Here is a 17,828-nt window from a genome sequence, read left to right on the forward strand (position 1 = left end):
CGAAATGAACAAAATCAGGTCTGTGTCTGACAGCAACACAAACAGCACTGGTCAGATTTATATGTCATGCAAGTGCACTCACCCACTGAATTATTTATATATTTGTGCTCACTTTCAAAACTGCATTCAAGGCAATCTTTGGTTTTCTTCTTGTTGTTGTCATATTAAATAGAGATTTTCAAGACTGACAATTCAAGGAGCCAATGCTGACTCATTCTAGGACTGTTTCCACTACACCTTATCACCCTGGTGAGTTCTCTGTAAGACATTCTGAAAGAAATTGAGCTGAAAGCATTAGATTTTCACATGAATATATATACATACACATGTGAAGAGATAGATAGATAGATAGATAGATAGATAGATAGATAGATAGATAGTCAGACAGATATATATGAAAGTATGTTTCCTTTATTGTTGTCTATTCAATTACAAGTCATTGATTTCATCTTTAGTCCCATATCTTTTTGACAGAATGCAACATATTGGTTACATGAATCAAATTGTTTCCTAATTCACAATTATTTAGGGATGGGTTGGTTTGATTTTAAAATTCTCATCATCAAGACATATACAGGCTCACCTAAGGCACATCTTCATCCATTGAAAACAAACACAAAGTGAACCCTGAACCCATTGAGAGCTAAGCATGATTATTTTTGCAAATTTTGATGTTATGTTTATACACACACACACACACACACACACACACACACACACATTGGAGCTAATGAGGTGGCTCAGAAGGTAAAGCACTTGCATACAACTGTGAAATCATAAGTTCAATTCCCCAGAACATATATCAAAGCTGGGTGCATTAGCATATGTCTCTAATCCCAGACTCCTGAAGTGAGATGGGTAGTAGAGACAAGAAAGTCTCTGGTAGCCAGGCTAGCCTGACAAGAGACACCATTTCAGTGCACACACACAAATACATGCATGTTATATACAGGTGTTATACACACAGAGACACTGAAAATAAAAATATCAACAACATTGAATAACTACTCTGAAACTACACTTATATTCATTTAATACTGGCTTCCATGCCTCCTCCATATGACAGGGAAAATTAAAATTGTTCAGTCTAACTTTAATTTTCCTCCAGCATTAAAAATAAACCTCTGCTAAAATAGCAAACCTTTGACTGCAGAGATTTCAGAAGCTTCATTAAGGAGAAAAAGGACAATCATGACGAATATTCCTTTTGTTAATGAGCCTCTAGGACATCCGCATTTAAAGCTGGAAGAAGGGAAAATCAAGACTCTGATAACTGTGAACCAAAGCTATCCTTCTTTTTCAAAAATCTGTTTTTATGAAGAATACAATGAAAGACTGAAGTTTCTTTAGTAAATAAGAATTTATTGAGCTGTCTAAAAGCATCATCCAACCTCATTCTCAATCTATTTGCTGTTTGAATGCAAACACTAAAACATGTAGGAGGTTGCAACATGTTTGGATGACTTTCAAAACTCTGATGATATCATCTGCACAAATTGAACAGGTCAAATAATGTATAATTGAAATCAATGTTATCTTACTTTTAGTTACCATAATTATCATCACTACCACCACCACCACCACCACCACCACCATCATCATCTGACTTTTGTCATTCTTTGGTTTGGTTTTGAGACAGGGTTTCTCTGTGTAGCCCTGGGTATTCTAGAACTCACTCTGTAGATCAGGTTGGCCTCAAACTTAGAGATCTACCTGCTTCTATCTCCAGAGTGCTACAATTAAAGGCATGTGCCACCATCACCTCACATATTATGTCATTATTTAATTAAATGATCTATGAACTGCACACTCCCTTGAGAAACTCAAAAGCATTTCAAATCAACTCAGGGGATGTGGGAGAGGGAAAACTACTATCCAGTTGGGGTCTGTGATGAAGACAAGGCCAAAGCCACATTGGCCACTTACTTTTCACATACTGCATTATTCTCAGAGTCTTGAACCAATCCACAGAGAAAATTCAAGTACTGTTAAGTATTAGGGGACTGGCTCATGCAAATTGTTCCTGTAATTTTACATATACTCTGTGGCACATGTACCTCACAAAACACATAAAAGTAAACAAATCAAATAGAATAAAATAGAAACTTTCTTCTAAGATTATATATGTATCAGTTCCTTCTTTAAAAATGAGAAAACCTACACTGAAGAAGGTTAATCTGTCAAAGATATATACCAGAGAGTCTGGTGGCAGAATCTCCTCCCAACGTCCTCAGTCTACACCAAACACCCAGACGGCACAAACAACAGCAATGCAAGTTTACAAATGTGTGGAAGTTTGTCAAGAAAATTCAAAGTCAAGATTTTGTTAATTAAAATATACCTGACTTTCATTGCCCATAAGCCATCCCAATATATTTTCGTAGAACAGGATAAGCTATGAACTAAGTATGGAAAAAAAAATGAGCTATAAAATTGACAAGGAAATTGTTTCACCTTACCATTGGAACCATGATATATTTCAGTATTAACAATTATAAAGCACTTAATATAATTAACTTTTAATTACCTATCTTTATCGCACATTCACATATAGTCTCATTGCCAAATTGAATAGGAAAAAATAACTCAACTTTGAGAAAATTTTTGCCTACAGAAAACTGAGACGGCGGCAAAGAGTTCTTAGAAAGTGATCTCTCCTTCTTTTCCAGTGCACCAAGTATGGTTGTCCCAACTCTTACATTCTAAAGGATCTGGATTCTCTGCCAGTGGGGCAATGCTAGCTGACTGTGTTATTATACCCTCTCTTTTCTGCCATCATTTCCTTCCAATGATTTCTGTAAAATGGCGCTGGTGATATCTGTTTCTTATCTGTTGATAACAGATGCTGGTGATATCTGTTCTTTCAGAGTATAGAATTCTCATGGGCCCATATTCTCCCATAACTACATTGGATTGTGTTTTGATGCTCCAGTCAGTGACTGCTCATCAGCTGATATGAACAATCTGTGCTTTCCAGTGATATTGGGAACATTTTGAAGTTATACAACTGTGTACATTTTTCCTGTTGCATAAATGTATGGTCTATGGAGCATCTTCACTGCAGAAGCACCCAGGCTCCAATAAACATGCTCTGTCCTGTAGTCATAGGGTGATCATGTGCCAAATGTAGCTTGTTGGGAAGCGATCTCAGGCTGCTGCTTTTCTAGAGTGTTTCACAGGTATCAGTGTGACACTTCACAAATCTTTACTCTGACCTTTCTCCATACTTTCAGATTTTTATGTAAAAAACTTAGTAGCAACTAAAATGAGGAATAAAAACTCCCTGACATTTTGTTGATAAATTTCCTTTGTCTAATCAAAGAATACACCTTCTTCTGCAACTGAAGTATACAGTTATGCTTTCCTTATCTATGTGTTGTTTTCTGGAACCTAGTCACATTTCAGAAAAGCTACACTTTGGTCATGAGATCTCTTAAACAATCTCTGGTTCTACATATCATCCATTTATCAGAATATGTGGTATCAAATCAACATGCAAAATGTCATTGGAGTTTATCTGTTTTTCTTTTTTCTTAAGAATAAGAATATTGAACCGTGGGGAAGGAGCTGGGGACATATCTGGGAGGGTTGAGGAGGGGTGAGTGTAAATATGATCAAAATACATTGTGTTAAATTCTCAAAAAAATATTTTAAAACCTGCCCAAAAATGTTTACTGTTTTTCAAAGGAAAACCTTTCAAGGAAACAATATACATTTAAAACAATGTTACCATCAAATTAAAATACTGAACTTTTCAAAACAAAGAAACTTCTTTATGCTTGATAATTAACAACTTTAAGTTTGGGTTTCACCTGCTTTCTAGTCTTTTTTGTATTTTCTTTGAGCTTAGGTATAATAAAATTAAAGTTAGTTTTTCATCATAACAATATCAGTAATTACTCTGATAAATCAGTATGGTTAAATTATCAAAATATACTTGTATAAATCTTTTTCTTGTTGTTGTTGTTGTCGTTCTTTTGAAACAGGGTTTCTTTGTGTAGACCTGGCTGTTGGGGAATTCATTCTATGAACCAAGCTGGCCTCAAACTCAAACTCTTCCTGTCTCTGCCTCTCAAGTGCTGGCATTAATGATGTGTGCAGCCACCATATGGCCTGTATAAATCTTAACTTCTGGGTGGTTATTCATGGAAAGAAGTATCAAGGGGTCGTTTCTAGTGTATAGCTTTAATATGCTCCATCTTATATATAATACATGATGATAACTATTTGTAAAACAACATAATTTTTGAATTTGCATTTTTCCAAATTATAGTTAATTAGATATCTGGCTTACTATTAATACATGAACAAGAAACTTTTTACAATTATTTTTATAAATGCTTTTAAGTTCAGCAAAACTGAAAGGAGTGTAGATAGGCACATTGACATGCAATTTGTGTCAAATTTTTCTGTTTGCTTCAGCATTATTAATATCCTTAAAGGAGTTCTAGTTGTATCTCCATGACTGATGAGTTGCAGCCTCAATGTTCTAAAAACACTGCAGTGAATAGATCAGACCCATGGAGGGGTTATTGCAAGCTCTTTGGATCAGGAACACAAAGGAGAATTATTAATCAGACGCTCTGGGTCATCTTTCACATGACTGTGAGTTTTGGTTGAAACCCATCAGGTCTGCTGATTATTTGGGAGCATCTGCTGTATGCAAATCATTATCCACAGGAATGGTGGTGGATGCTAAATACTCCTGTGCTTTGTAATTTAATGTATATTTTAATGAAGTGAACAGTGAGATTCCTGACAGGCATCAGCAAATTTGAGATAGCGCCTTCCAAGTTTCTCGTTCGGTTTGGAAGTAATGAGACTTGTTCCATAAAGTGATAAAATTTATGCCATAAATTATCTCCAAAAGAAGAATATTTCATGAAGCCTCTTATTTGTTGGGATTAGATTTTTTTAAAAAAAAAAATAATGGTTGTTTGAATGGATTGCTTTTTTAAAAGGAGCTGAGCCTTTTGATAACTTTTGCTCATTATCAAAGAAATGAAGCAACCCCAAATGCGTGGAGCTTGATATTACTTGGCTTAAAAAATCATTGATTTAGTTCTTGCGGCAAAACTTGACCTCTAGACTATATCCCACCCATCCTTGTGTCTGCTCATTAGCTCCCAACAGTATTTTCAGAGACCTGTCTAGAAATCAAGTTTTGTCCTCAAAATACTCAGTGGATATTTGGGGGGGAGGTGTATAAATACTTAGGTAGTGGGTTTTTTTGGGGGGAGGGTATATTTTGTTCTTCTTTTAATAATAATAATTTTTAAAATGGGTATGTTTCAAACCAGGACTTTTTGCTTAAAAATTTATTTTACAATGTACTATAAAATTACTGTGATTAATAAGTACCATTCTTCTTGGCACACATTATAGATAGGATTAGCTTTTGGCGAGCATTATAGTAATTCCTCTGCATACATTTGGGCCTTAACTTTAGTTAGCGCAGTGTTTTCTAGTGCAATAAAAGCCTACAATCATCTACTGCTAGATGAGCTAGCTGATCCAGTGCTTATAGACTGACTTACCTGTGATAGGCACAATGAACATTATGAATTTAAAATTACCTTTACAGAGTGAGTTTATGTTCACTGCCATAATATTTGGAGCCCAAACACTTATTTCACGACTCGGACTCGGGGATCTGTTCCCTCAAAGTGTGCTTTATAAAATTTAAATAAAACGCGAACATGCCATTGAGTCAAAATCCTCTCCACACATGAACAGATAAAGCTGCTAGAGGCGTGGCACGGCAGATAAGGAAACACAGGTTCTGCATAAAATCTGCAAACTTGTAGGTTTTGTTAAATATTCATTGTCATTCTAAGATGTCTTCTAGGTGCTGAGAGTTCAGAACTGAATAATATCTTTTAAGCAGCTTAAATCTATGAAGGCAATAGGCAAGAACAAATGAAAAACATTCAAAAGCCAGTGAAACAAGTCCTTGAACTAAAGGTGGCTTTTGTACTGGCAGCATGGGTGACAGAAAATCACAGTGAAGGTGCCCGTATACTTCTGCTAACTTTCAGATGGGAATTTGTATGAAAAGCTTTATTGACAGTGGTCATTTCTTCCTGAATACTTTGATCAATGGCACAAACAAACCCTCATAACACCCAATAACTCAATTGGTATATAGATCTCAGATCTAGGCTATCCTCAGATATGGAAGAGTGTTTCTCGAGTGTTCAGAATGCAAAAAACAAATCTCCATTTTTATAAACAAATGGGCAATTCTAACCAACCAAAGTGCAAAAACATATTCTTGGAATCTTACCCTGACTCTGAAAGATAACAATGTTAGCGTCCATATTCTCACACACACACAAAAAAAATAGTACAATTTTCTAAAATTATTTTGCTATTCCAGTAACTTATGTTTCTGGTGCCTAGTCTGCTTTTCCCATCTAAACTGTCATGGAGTATCCACGACACTCCTTCCATGATTCCAATCACTTTCTCTTGTTCACCAAACATCCTCAGATCATGATCACTTTGAAGTTCAGTTTCAGCTTCGAGGTCTTTGGGAGCTAACCACTTTGAATCACATGTATCTCCCCATGTTTCCCATTCTGTTACTAAGGGAGAAAATTTACACTCTAGTCATCTAAGCTGATACTTAAGTCACCAATTGCTTTATTGAATCATATTCATTAAACATATACACATATCTGAGTTCAGGAACAAGAGATGTTTGTGATCTAGGGCCAACAGGGACAGCATTTGTCCACAGATGTATTTGGTGACAGTGAATTACAGATGAATTGAATAGTCCCTGCTTACAATCCCACATTAACCATTCAAAACCACTGTTGGAGATACAACAGATCTATAAGATGCACATAGAATTGATACCATCTAACACGTGCACTAACAAATAAATGTAATCTATAATCACAATTGCAAATATATTTATGAGAATCTAAATATAGCAAGAATTTATTATTTTTCAAATATTACTTAGAAGTAAAGCAATCTCTGTGACTTCCTTGAAAGAAAAAAATAAAGTTTTAGACTAGTGTATTTCGTCAGCTGCCTTCCCAAATATCTAGCTGACAACAGCTCCACAGCTTATTTTTTTAAAGATAGAATAGTACAAGGAATATTTTCTCATCTTATTTCAGCATTCCCTGTTCCTGTAGAGATGATTTTATTCCTTAATCTTTGATTTTATGGAAACATTTTAAGGTAATCTGTAGATTTCATGTTGAAGGATCCAACAAAAGAAAATTTGTAACCAACTTGTGTTAAAGATGTGACTCATCTGAAAACCAAACCCTGTAGCTCTTACAGTGTATGGAGGGAGGGATTTAAAAAATCTGAACTAAGTATCAAAGTAGCACAGTGGTTATTCCTCCTAATTCAGCTATATTTAAAAAGTATCTTTTCAAAAATGCAAAGGAAGGCTGAGGCCATAAGAAAGTCCAATTGACAAGGTGAATTGGCAATGTGATCAGAGCCAGTAAGACTTGGTAGGCTGGCAAGGTCCGCAAGGGGCCTGTCTAGAGGTCAATGCATTGAATTTCACTGAATGTTGAGAACAAGAGGCTTAATATTTGAAGAAATAAAGGTTGGTGGCAGGGGGCATGCAGCCACATTGAGCCTGGGGGGATGGATACCATGAGGAGTGACTAAATAAAGCTTAAAAGAAAGATTACTTGAAGGAAGAAATTAATAAAATAAAAAGAGAAAATAGTACAAGGATTAAAGGCCAGATTCTGGAATGGAAAATAAATAATCCAGGCTCAAAGATGAACAGGAGGTTCTAAAAATTAGGAAGATAATTTTTTTCTTCCTAGTTTGTTCATTACTTAAAACCCTTTAAAAATCCCCAGTATTCTTTTATCACTAAACCCTGTACTCTCTATTCTTCCTAAGAGTACTTCTTGGTATTCCAAAATGCATACATATCCACCATTTATTGGTTTCAGGTTTTGTCTATTAACTTCCCTCCAAGACACCACTGAGCAGAAGTCCAGGCTACAAAACTTGAAGATGACATATCTCCCCAAATACAAGCCATATGACAGGACAAATGTCCTTCCTATACTTTATAATTATGTTGTTAAATTTACATTAGAATTTTTATGTACTAACTGCAAAAATAAATTTCTCAACAAGAAGTACATATCCTCCGTAAGCCAACTTCCCCAATGTTAGTGGTTACTTCTCTGGACCTGGTTTACGTAGACAAGTATGAAAGCCATGGGTATCAATTAGTCATATGAGGGCACAATTAATGGTACTTCTTGTTAGTAAACATGAGGTTGGAATTCGATCACACTCCTTCCTTCAAATCTCTACCCTGTGCTTATCCATAGGATCTGGAAAAACTGTTGAATGTCTGCCAACCTATTTAGTCATCTACGAAAGTGAGAAAAATAAGAAAATTGATAATGTATAATTTCATAATATAGTAATAACTAATAAATTTCAAAAAGCATGACAAAGTATGGGATAATGCAACATATTGTTCTACAGTGCTTAAACTTAACTGGCACAGTTTTACCTTCAATAAGCTAGTGTATCATGCTAAAACATAGCAATAATTTACTGTAGCTTCTATAAACTAATCCAGTAACTAAGACAGTTACTGTTGGGCTATTGTTCTTGAAGCACAAAATGGAGATTAAATTAATGTTTACAATAATCAATTTACTGTTTTCTATCCCACACAAACTACCTGAGACAGGGTAATTATTTGAATTATCTGATTCTGAAAGAAAACAGGAACAGATCACAATTTTGGATAGTAACCATGGAGGATGGAAAGAGGGTTTCATTAAGTCAGTTTGTAAGTGTAAAATTGAGCATCACATTTCAGGCAGAAGTTCCTAAGAGTAAATAGTTGATTGGGAAAGTGTGGGCAATGTGTAGCTTGTTAGAGCACCAACTTTTCATGCTAGGAGACTAAACCTAGGATTCATGAAGAGGTAGTGCAGGAATCTATATAGGATGAAAGGGTCACTGACATTTTCTAGAAAAGAAACTGAAAATCCATTCATTCATGGTTGGTAAGTATTGTACAGTTGAAAACTCTTTTCAGGTTCATATTATCTTAATTATTTTTCCATTTCCATGTTAGAGTCTTTGACTCTTGCTTAAATTGTTGCTTTTTAGGTCAATTGATTTTAGTTCACTTCTCAAAGCATGCAGGCAAGGTGTAAGGTACTCAGAAATTATGCCATGATGCTGGATCTGGATATTTGGATCCCAGCTAAAATTTTCTGTAACATTCACACTGACAAAGAGCCATTTAGGCTTAAATTGCCTTGAACAAGCATTCATAGGAAGGGTTAGAATATGTACTTAATATTTTCTCATTTCCCAGCAATCCATCTTTCTTAGGACACAGAAATGACCAGTCACAGAAATGATTTCGTGTGTTCTACTACTATCTTGTTCCAAAAAGGAAGGTCAAGCAGTCAGTGCTCTGGAAACCAAATGACGCACAGGCAGGTTTGGTATCCAGACACTTCTCTGCAGAGTAAAAACAGTGGTGCAGAACAACTCACTATTTACAGAAGCCTGGACTGTGCTTTACACCTCATCTTGGCTTGGATATACAGGTGGCCTTCCTTTGCGGGTGAAATGATCATACACATGGTAAATGGAATTAAGGTTGATTTTAAACACTACTGTCTTGTCTTCTGACAGCATATGAATGTGCAAGCATTAAGTTATAGGAGAAAAGGGGCTAATTTGAGATTTGTTCCTAGCCCTCTCCATGCGAATGGTGTCGCTGTGAGCCCAGCAATGAAGTTCACTGTGTTGTAGCAGACTGCGCAGTTCCTGAATGTGTCAACCCAATCTATGAACCAGAGCAGTGTTGTCCTGTCTGCAAAAATGGTAAGAATGCCCTGTATTAGCTTTCAAGAAGGGGTCAGGACAAGACACCAGTGTTTCACACTTGTACACCATCCAGTGCAAGAGCCCTTCTAAGGTCTGCCTCTGGATTTTCAATATGAGCATAGCTGGCATATAAGAATTTTTTGAAGACTAAAAATAAAAATGTACTAGGTATGGGTGAATTGAGTAGCTTTTCATCTGGGGAATTAGAACTCTAGTATGCTGGCTTTGTTGTGTCTCCTATAATTTATTGGAGAGAACACAGTACTGTATTTTTGTAGTGTCTGCATTTGCCTGTATTTTTGGAGACTGTGAAGTTTTCCAAATTTCATGGTGTATAGCACATCCTAAGGCAGAGAATGGGGCAAATGCCAGGCATTTTGGTTTGAACATAAATAAGATTCAAATTTAAAGTTGTCCAAGTGATATAAATTCAATTATAAGGGTACCTAAATTTAAGCATGAAAGACTAAAACTGATATGTGTGTTGAAGTTGGGGGGGTAGTAGTCTAGATTTTCATAGTAGAAGAAGATCCCTGTCCTCACAGAAATTGTTCTAGATGTGGAGGTGGCTTGTATATAATATTATGGGTTCATTTTTCCCCTTATGCAATGGAATAGATGAGAAAATTACAGTGTCTTAGTCATCTGAAATCATCATAGTGCTCTAGAGAATACTCTGAAGGGCAATGACCTCCAGGACATTCTATCAGCAAATATCATACAGTCTTACTCTTCCTAGTGGTCATCTCCTGCCAAATGGGAGGAAATACTTTGCTACCTAATATCCACAAATGCCCCCTTGGTGTTTGCATGGGCTTGGCAATAGTTCTATCCCCCATCATTGCTCTACTGCTAAATTGATGGTAACTATCTCCTACTAATTAGGATACATATGTATATAACACACACACACACACACACCTAGCATGCTTTTAATAACCTAGGATGCTTAAGAGATGAATAATTATTTTTTTTAAAAAAGCATCAAGTTATTTAAAGACACAACAAAAGGGACTCCCATTATTTTACAAATCAATGTTGTGGTTTGGTATCTTCCCAAAATACTAATAATGACCCTTTTCGATGTTTTGCTGGGCATAGGCCTTCCTCTTTCTGATAATATAAATTCATTATGTTAAGATATTAAATTGTTCATTTTGTTTCTCTTTTTCTTCTTATCCAATTGACTTATATGACATGGCCACCTACCTCTGATTCAAGGGCTGGAAATAAATACCCCGTGAAGTTCTAACATGCCTTGCATGTGCAAGGATATACGATTTAAAACTTCATATTTCTAAAAATGTTTAAAGAAACTGGAAAAGATACAAGAAAGAACAGTAAGATGATTTAATGGTTGAAAAATAGGACCTGGGAGGATAGACTGAAGAAGTTAGCATAATTTGTCCAGAAGAGAAGGCTCGGGGGAGAACTAACTGTCACAAAGTATATGAATGGTTAGTCTAAAGTAAAGGAGGATTTGTTATTTTTCATTTTCTCCAAGGATAAAAAGAAAGAAAGCTCAGTTACCCAATCAATCTTCAAATATGGGATTGACAAGTCTTTAACTGGAGAAAAAAATTGTTGTTGGTTAGAAGTAACCATCTAAATAGGTCCTTGAGAATATTTTCTTCTCTGGGTGGCGCTTGTTGACTTTTCCCTGTTTTTAGAGTAAGTATGTTAAAAAAAAAAAACTTGCCTGTACATACTCAGCATCTCTCAGAGTTAGAGACTCTAACTTATGTATTTAGGCGGCAATCTTAGTGCATACAACCAGTAAATCACCCAAGATACCAAACACAATGCCTACACCACATCTAGACTGCAAGTCTAGTCAAATATTAAGATAGTCACTTCAAACTAGTCATATTTAATATGCCACTACTAAAGATTAGCTTGCACTTATCATACATTAGAATTTTCTCTTCAAATAAACCTTCTTTGTGCATGTGTTAATGGATGAACTTTAACTGAGTCACCTATTGACATAACTGATGAGTTCATACTAAGTTTATTAGTTCAGGTTTTTGGTTGTTGTGTCCACGATACAGAACACAGGGACCATTTCTGCTGCTGTGTACATGGTGTAGCATACAAGCATCATTTCTGGTTCATCTTGCTACTTCCAAACAAACTCAACCTTTTTTAAAATAATAAGGAACACTAATCTGGATTTAAATAAGAAGGAAGACTAACACTCACTATACCATAATATGAAACGACTTTATCACTACATGTCATTAATTTGACAGCTGTTTTCAATATATAAAGCATGGTCAATGCCAAAGAACTTTGATCAAAGGACTTTGAGAAACTTTAAGACCAATATCTTATTAATGAGCAGACTGAGCCCATGCTTTATTTGCTAATTTTCTAAGCACAGTTAAGAAAATAGAAGCAGATGCTACATATGTCAAAGAGCTGGAGGGAAAGTAAATACCATGATGGTAGGAGCGTTTTGAAAATTCCAGCAAACTGTAAGCCGATCTCATTTCATTAGAAGATAAATTTGTCCATTATAGTGAAAACTATTATATAAAAGTATGCCTCCTGTCTTCTTGGATTAAAGTAATGGCACAAGTTAAAAATATGTCCTATGGATTTCAGGTACAGGCAACAGATTCTAATTTACACATAGTCTTTTAGCATTTTGCACATTTTCATAAATCCTTATAGATGCTGATGATTTTGGCAGAAAAATATTTTTTGGTTTGCATAAATGCTGATTGTCTTGGCTGTCAGATCATTCCCCTTTTGCATAACAAGATTGATTTTTCTAGCTTCCTAAGTTAGAACGAAAGCAACATGCATTAAAGATAGAAACTAAACATTTTAAATGATAGAATCTATCATACCTTACCTTAAATTCTAGTATCAACTAATATAAAAATCCTTGCTTTGCAATTATTTGTGAGAAAACAAACCAAGTAAACAATATATTGGTTTCTTAAGAAACAAGGTATCAACCATAACAATTATTGAAGAATGAAGGACTCTTAATTTTTTTAAAATATAAGCTAATCTGTTCCCTAGAAAAACCGTGATACCCTTTCTTTTTTCTCAATGTAATTTGTAAATATCAATTTGGGAGCATGAAATGTCTAGAACTTTTCTCTAATTATGTTAAGAATGAAGAAGAATTTTAAATTTCTTCATCTTGATGATTATCTCAAGCAGAATGTCTAGTGGTTCTGAATAAATACAAGCAAGCCAGAGAAAGATTTCATTCTTAATCAGTTTAGTTTATCACTAAGAAAAAAATCCCAGTGTAATCATAATAGGAAAACATGAGAGAAAGATGTGAATGGCCAAGCAATGTATGTATACTAATTGTATTAGAAGAAAGATACGGATAACCCTTTACTTAAGGTATAGGCACATGAATCCTGGTTTTGGTAACACTTTTAAACAGTTGTTTCTCTTTCCTCTGCACACTTGCAAGAGTTGGTAACCAAATGCCCTCTTTTTTTTTTTAAGTGACATTTCAAACTCTGCTGCTTTTCATAATGTTATAATACTCTGACTTATCTTTTGCCACATGCCTTTCCTTGCTAATTGATGAGCATCTGTTACAGGGTAGTTGCCTATTTGTTCTAATAACATGTAAAAATAAATTAGTATTAGTGTGGCATTTGCTAAAGAAAACGTTTCAGTTTATGGCATAACATAAATATTATAATATCTGGAAAGCAATCATATATCAATATGTATACTCAGTAATCTAGAATATATATTGTTTTTTATTGTGAATTAACATTCATTTCAATTTCTTGTTCTTTTATCATTCATGCAACTTTGGAGTTTTGCATGAATTCTAATGCTTTTGTTTTAAATCCTTAGAAACCATGTTTACAGATATCAAACATATGAGTTTGCAAATAAAATATGTTGGCAGTTATTAAATACTTGATCACTAAAGCACCAAAATGATTAAGTGCATTTGTATAGACTTTATATTTTCACTAGAATATAGTCAGTTGTTACTTATGCCTCTGAAGCACAAGTTAATTCATGAAAAAACTTGGAGAGACAGGATCGTCCCCCAGTCTTCTGTACACACCAAGTGAGCAATTCCATCTTTCTTCTAACTAAACTGAAGTTGACATAACCCTATTCAAATATTTAGCTCGATATTCCTTACCCTCTTGTAGGTTTACAATCGTGAAAGTAAGGCAGGTAGTAGGCTAACCAGAAAAGTAAAGAAGGAAAGGTCGAGTGTATCAGGGTGGCAGGTTATATAGAAACTGGAGGTGAAAACTCCTTTATAGCATCTAAGACCTTCTAAAGAGTCACCATGAATGAGTATAGCCCTAATACATACACAGAGGTCCATGAAATGAATAAAAAAGAAATGAAAAACAATTCTATGAGGTGAGACATGAATTCATAAATAAAATTCTCAGAAGAAAATCTTATCTAAGAAATTGAGAAATAGATTTAATGAAAAGAAATCAGAAATTACAAGGACATCATAACCAATTTTGTATTGACAATATTTTAATAACGGAAACAGTTCTTATTAACAATGATCTTCAGAAAACAGTTGAAAAAATGTTGGGCAACTTTTAAGAAAGCATTTTCTATGAAAATTTTTATGCCACTTGAAGTTGATTATTATATGATATGTACTTTAACCCCATATTCATTTATAGAATTTTCACTGCATCTCAAGAGTGAGAAGTCAGCATGAAACATTATGGTTTTCAGAGTGGTAGTGAAATATATCACAGTCCGTAAAAACACACTACTGACATATCATTGTAAAACAATAGAATACAGTAATACATACTATACCTGTTGTTTTTCACGTGATATATTTAATACATTTGAAATGATATACACATACTAAGTATACATTAAATTGTATGGGAATAGAAACACAATGACCTAATTGTATAGTAGAATGGTTATGATAAGAGCTAGGGTGGTAGCTCTGTTGGTAAAGTTCTTTCCATACAAGCCGAAGGATCTGTGTTTGGATCTGTAGTACATAGCGGGAAAGCCAAGTACAGCCCTAGGCACCTGAAATCCAGGCGTTAAGGAGGTGAGGACAAGCAGATCCCTGGAGCTCAAAAGACAGCAAAACTAACTGAATTGGTAAATTTCTAGACTCTCAACCTAGAACTGACCTTAATACATGCATGTAATCAAACTGGTATAAAAGCATGAAGGAAGAGGGGGTATAGGATATGGGGTTCTAGGGAGGGGAAATGGGGAAAGGGGATGACATCTGTATTGTAAATAAATAAAAATATCCAATAAAAAAAATTTCAGCTCCAGCAGAAGACCTGATCTCAAAGAATTTGATGAAGAGTGATTGAGGAAGACACATGATGTAAAATTCTGATTTCCATACACACACACACACACACACACACACACGAGCATGCAAAAATGCCCACAGAGAAAGAAAAGGGATGGGGGAGGGAAGAAAGGCAGATGGAAGGAGGGAAGCAGAGGAAGAGGGAGGAGGGGTAATAGATTTAATGATTCAATAATTACTTTTAGGGAAAAGAGTTAATATCACAATAAACACACACTGATCATGAAAAAAATAAAACAGAATAATATGGAAAGTTAAAAAATATAATGGTGTTCCGAAATATAAACACTGCTCAGCCTCGCCTTATTGTTAATCTAATTTGAGTCTAAGTAATTATTTGTATGCATCATGTAAGAAGAGTTCTGGAAAAATGGACACCAACTTTTAAACTGTGATTCAATTTTGACCAGCAGGGGAAACAACGTGAGAGATGTGAAAGGATGGACCTTTGACCGTCATTTCATGAGCCTTTTTATTTAGTAAATGTTTTATGTAGCTATTATACTTTCATATTTTAAAGTTTTCATCAAATGTTTAAGAAGATAATTTAAATACCATTAAGCTCTTCCAGACACTATGCAAAAAAGAGGCATCGCTTTTTGCAAAGAAGAATAATATTGATTGAAGAAAACCAAAGATTTCGAACTAAAAGTAAAAGCAACTATCTTTATGGTTTTAAGTAAAAGTTCTAAAATAAAACTACAATTATTAAATTTACATTTAATATTTTAGCCCATAGATTTTACTGGGGAATACAGCTTATAAGCTATATATCAGTAGTGGTGCAAAGTAACATTCTTTAATGAATGACATCCAATTTCTACAAAAATATATAATAATTTTAAAGGTATTGAATAATGGTAATGAAATTTCACATACCATTAGGTCAAGGTTTAACCATGTCTTAATTTTCATTTAGATTCACAAAAACTTTCTGTCTTCAGAGATTGTCAGAAAGGTGTTATATACTTTGTTAGCAAACAAGCTAGCAGCAGGTTTTAAAATTATTCATTCTTATCAAGTAGGATTTATGATAGATTTGGCAATTGTTAACATAATTGCTAATTTTTTAAAAAGCTATGTTATGATTTCTTTATAAAGTTTAAGATATTATATATCACTCAGCAAAGGTATTGACAACCCCATTAAGTAGAATATTTCTTTAGATCTAGCTCTGAGGAACCAGAAGGAGGATTATGAATTTAAGGCCAGCCTGAAATAGACAGAAAACCCTATTTCTACCTTTAAAAAAAAAAGATTCATTTTACATATATGAGTACACTGTCACTGTCTTCAGATATACCAGAAGAGGGCATTGGATCCCATTACAGATGGTTGTGAGCCACCATGTGGTTGCTGAAAATTGAACTCAGGGTCCCTGGAAGAGCAGTCAGTGCTCTTAATCACTGAGCCATCTCTCCAGCCTATCTACCTTTCTGCAGTCCCATAACCACGACCAAAAAACGTACCAAACATCTTTATAAAATAAACAGGTTTTGTTTTTTCATTTTATTTATATTTATTTTTGATATGGTAATATACATTGACCTCATCTGAAAGAACACATAAGTTTGATAGGTGAAAACTAATAACACCCCCCCCCGCAAAACTTTCCTGTAAGAGGACATCAGTTTTACTTGACATTTTAGATAGATAATAGGCAGGTAGATGATCCTAAATGCTGCTGCTAAAAATGGTCGATAGACAGATAGATGATAGATGGCAGATAGTTGACAGGTAGTAAGGTAGAGAGATAGTGTATAATGTATAGATAGTAGATATTGGATCGAAAGTAGATACATAGTAGGGACATAAAGATAGGTATTAGAGAAATGAGAGACATAGCTAGAGATAGATATCAAGGAGGTAGAGATTTTCAGATAAATGTGAGAGGTTCACGTGGGATTTGAAGGAGATAAGACAAGCAGAAAAGGGAAGACATAGAGAAACAAAGGTTGTAATAGGTAAAATTCTCCTCATATACAAATTATTTAATTATATACTTGGAAACATACAAAATGAATATTAAATATAGTACAAATTAGTAAACAGGCAAGGTACAAAAGGAAGATGGAGCTTTCTATATATGTATATGCAATACAATAAAATATATATAATTATAATAAAACTGCATTGTTAATGCAGAAATACCAATGGGGTATACTTAAAAGTTTATAAATGCATTTAATTACAAGTGAAAATTCTGCACATGATAAAATCACATCTGAAATTTCAAAAGAGATAGTCTGTAGAAGAAATGCGTTGGAACAACTAGATAGTTTGGATAACTTTAAATTTATATCCTATAATTCAGGACACATTTCATCAGATTAAATATAACTTTATTTTTATATCTTCTGCACATCCGTGTGTGTCTGTGTGTGTGTGTGTGTGTGTGTATGTGTGTATGTGTGTGTGTAGCATGCATACTCTGTGGATGCATATACACATGTGTGTCTAAGGTTGTTGTTATTCTCTATGGATCTTCTTTATTCATTAAGGAAAGGTCTCTCAATCAAGCTCAGAGTTCAAAGATATGTCTAGCCTCTCTGGATAGCATGATCTGGGGATTCCCTGTTGCCACCTTCCACATCTGGAATTACAGACATTTGCAATAACCACCCAAAAATTTATTAGGTTTGTA

The 17,828-nt window shown here is 34.6% G+C and overlaps 1 protein-coding gene across 3 annotated transcripts in view; it reads left to right on the forward strand.

Annotated features, from left to right (window-relative positions):
- The window catches only part of Vwc2l (von Willebrand factor C domain containing 2 like), a 162,946-nt gene that overhangs the window by 15,853 nt on the left and 129,265 nt on the right, over positions 1-17,828 (forward strand). For 2 of the 3 annotated variants that reach the window (XM_028760725.1, XM_028760726.1), the window contains one exon: positions 9,729-9,858. The exons of the other annotated variant lie outside the window; for it this stretch is intronic. In XM_028760725.1, coding sequence (XP_028616558.1) covers positions 9,729-9,858 — 130 coding nt within the window. The remainder of the gene's footprint in view (positions 1-9,728; positions 9,859-17,828) is intronic. 3 annotated transcript variants of the gene reach the window in all.

The sequence above is a fragment of the Grammomys surdaster genome, unplaced genomic scaffold (assembly GCF_004785775.1).
Source record: "Grammomys surdaster isolate TR1022 unplaced genomic scaffold, NIH_TR_1.0 126546, whole genome shotgun sequence".
In the NCBI taxonomy this organism is placed as follows: domain Eukaryota; kingdom Metazoa; phylum Chordata; class Mammalia; order Rodentia; family Muridae; genus Grammomys; species Grammomys surdaster.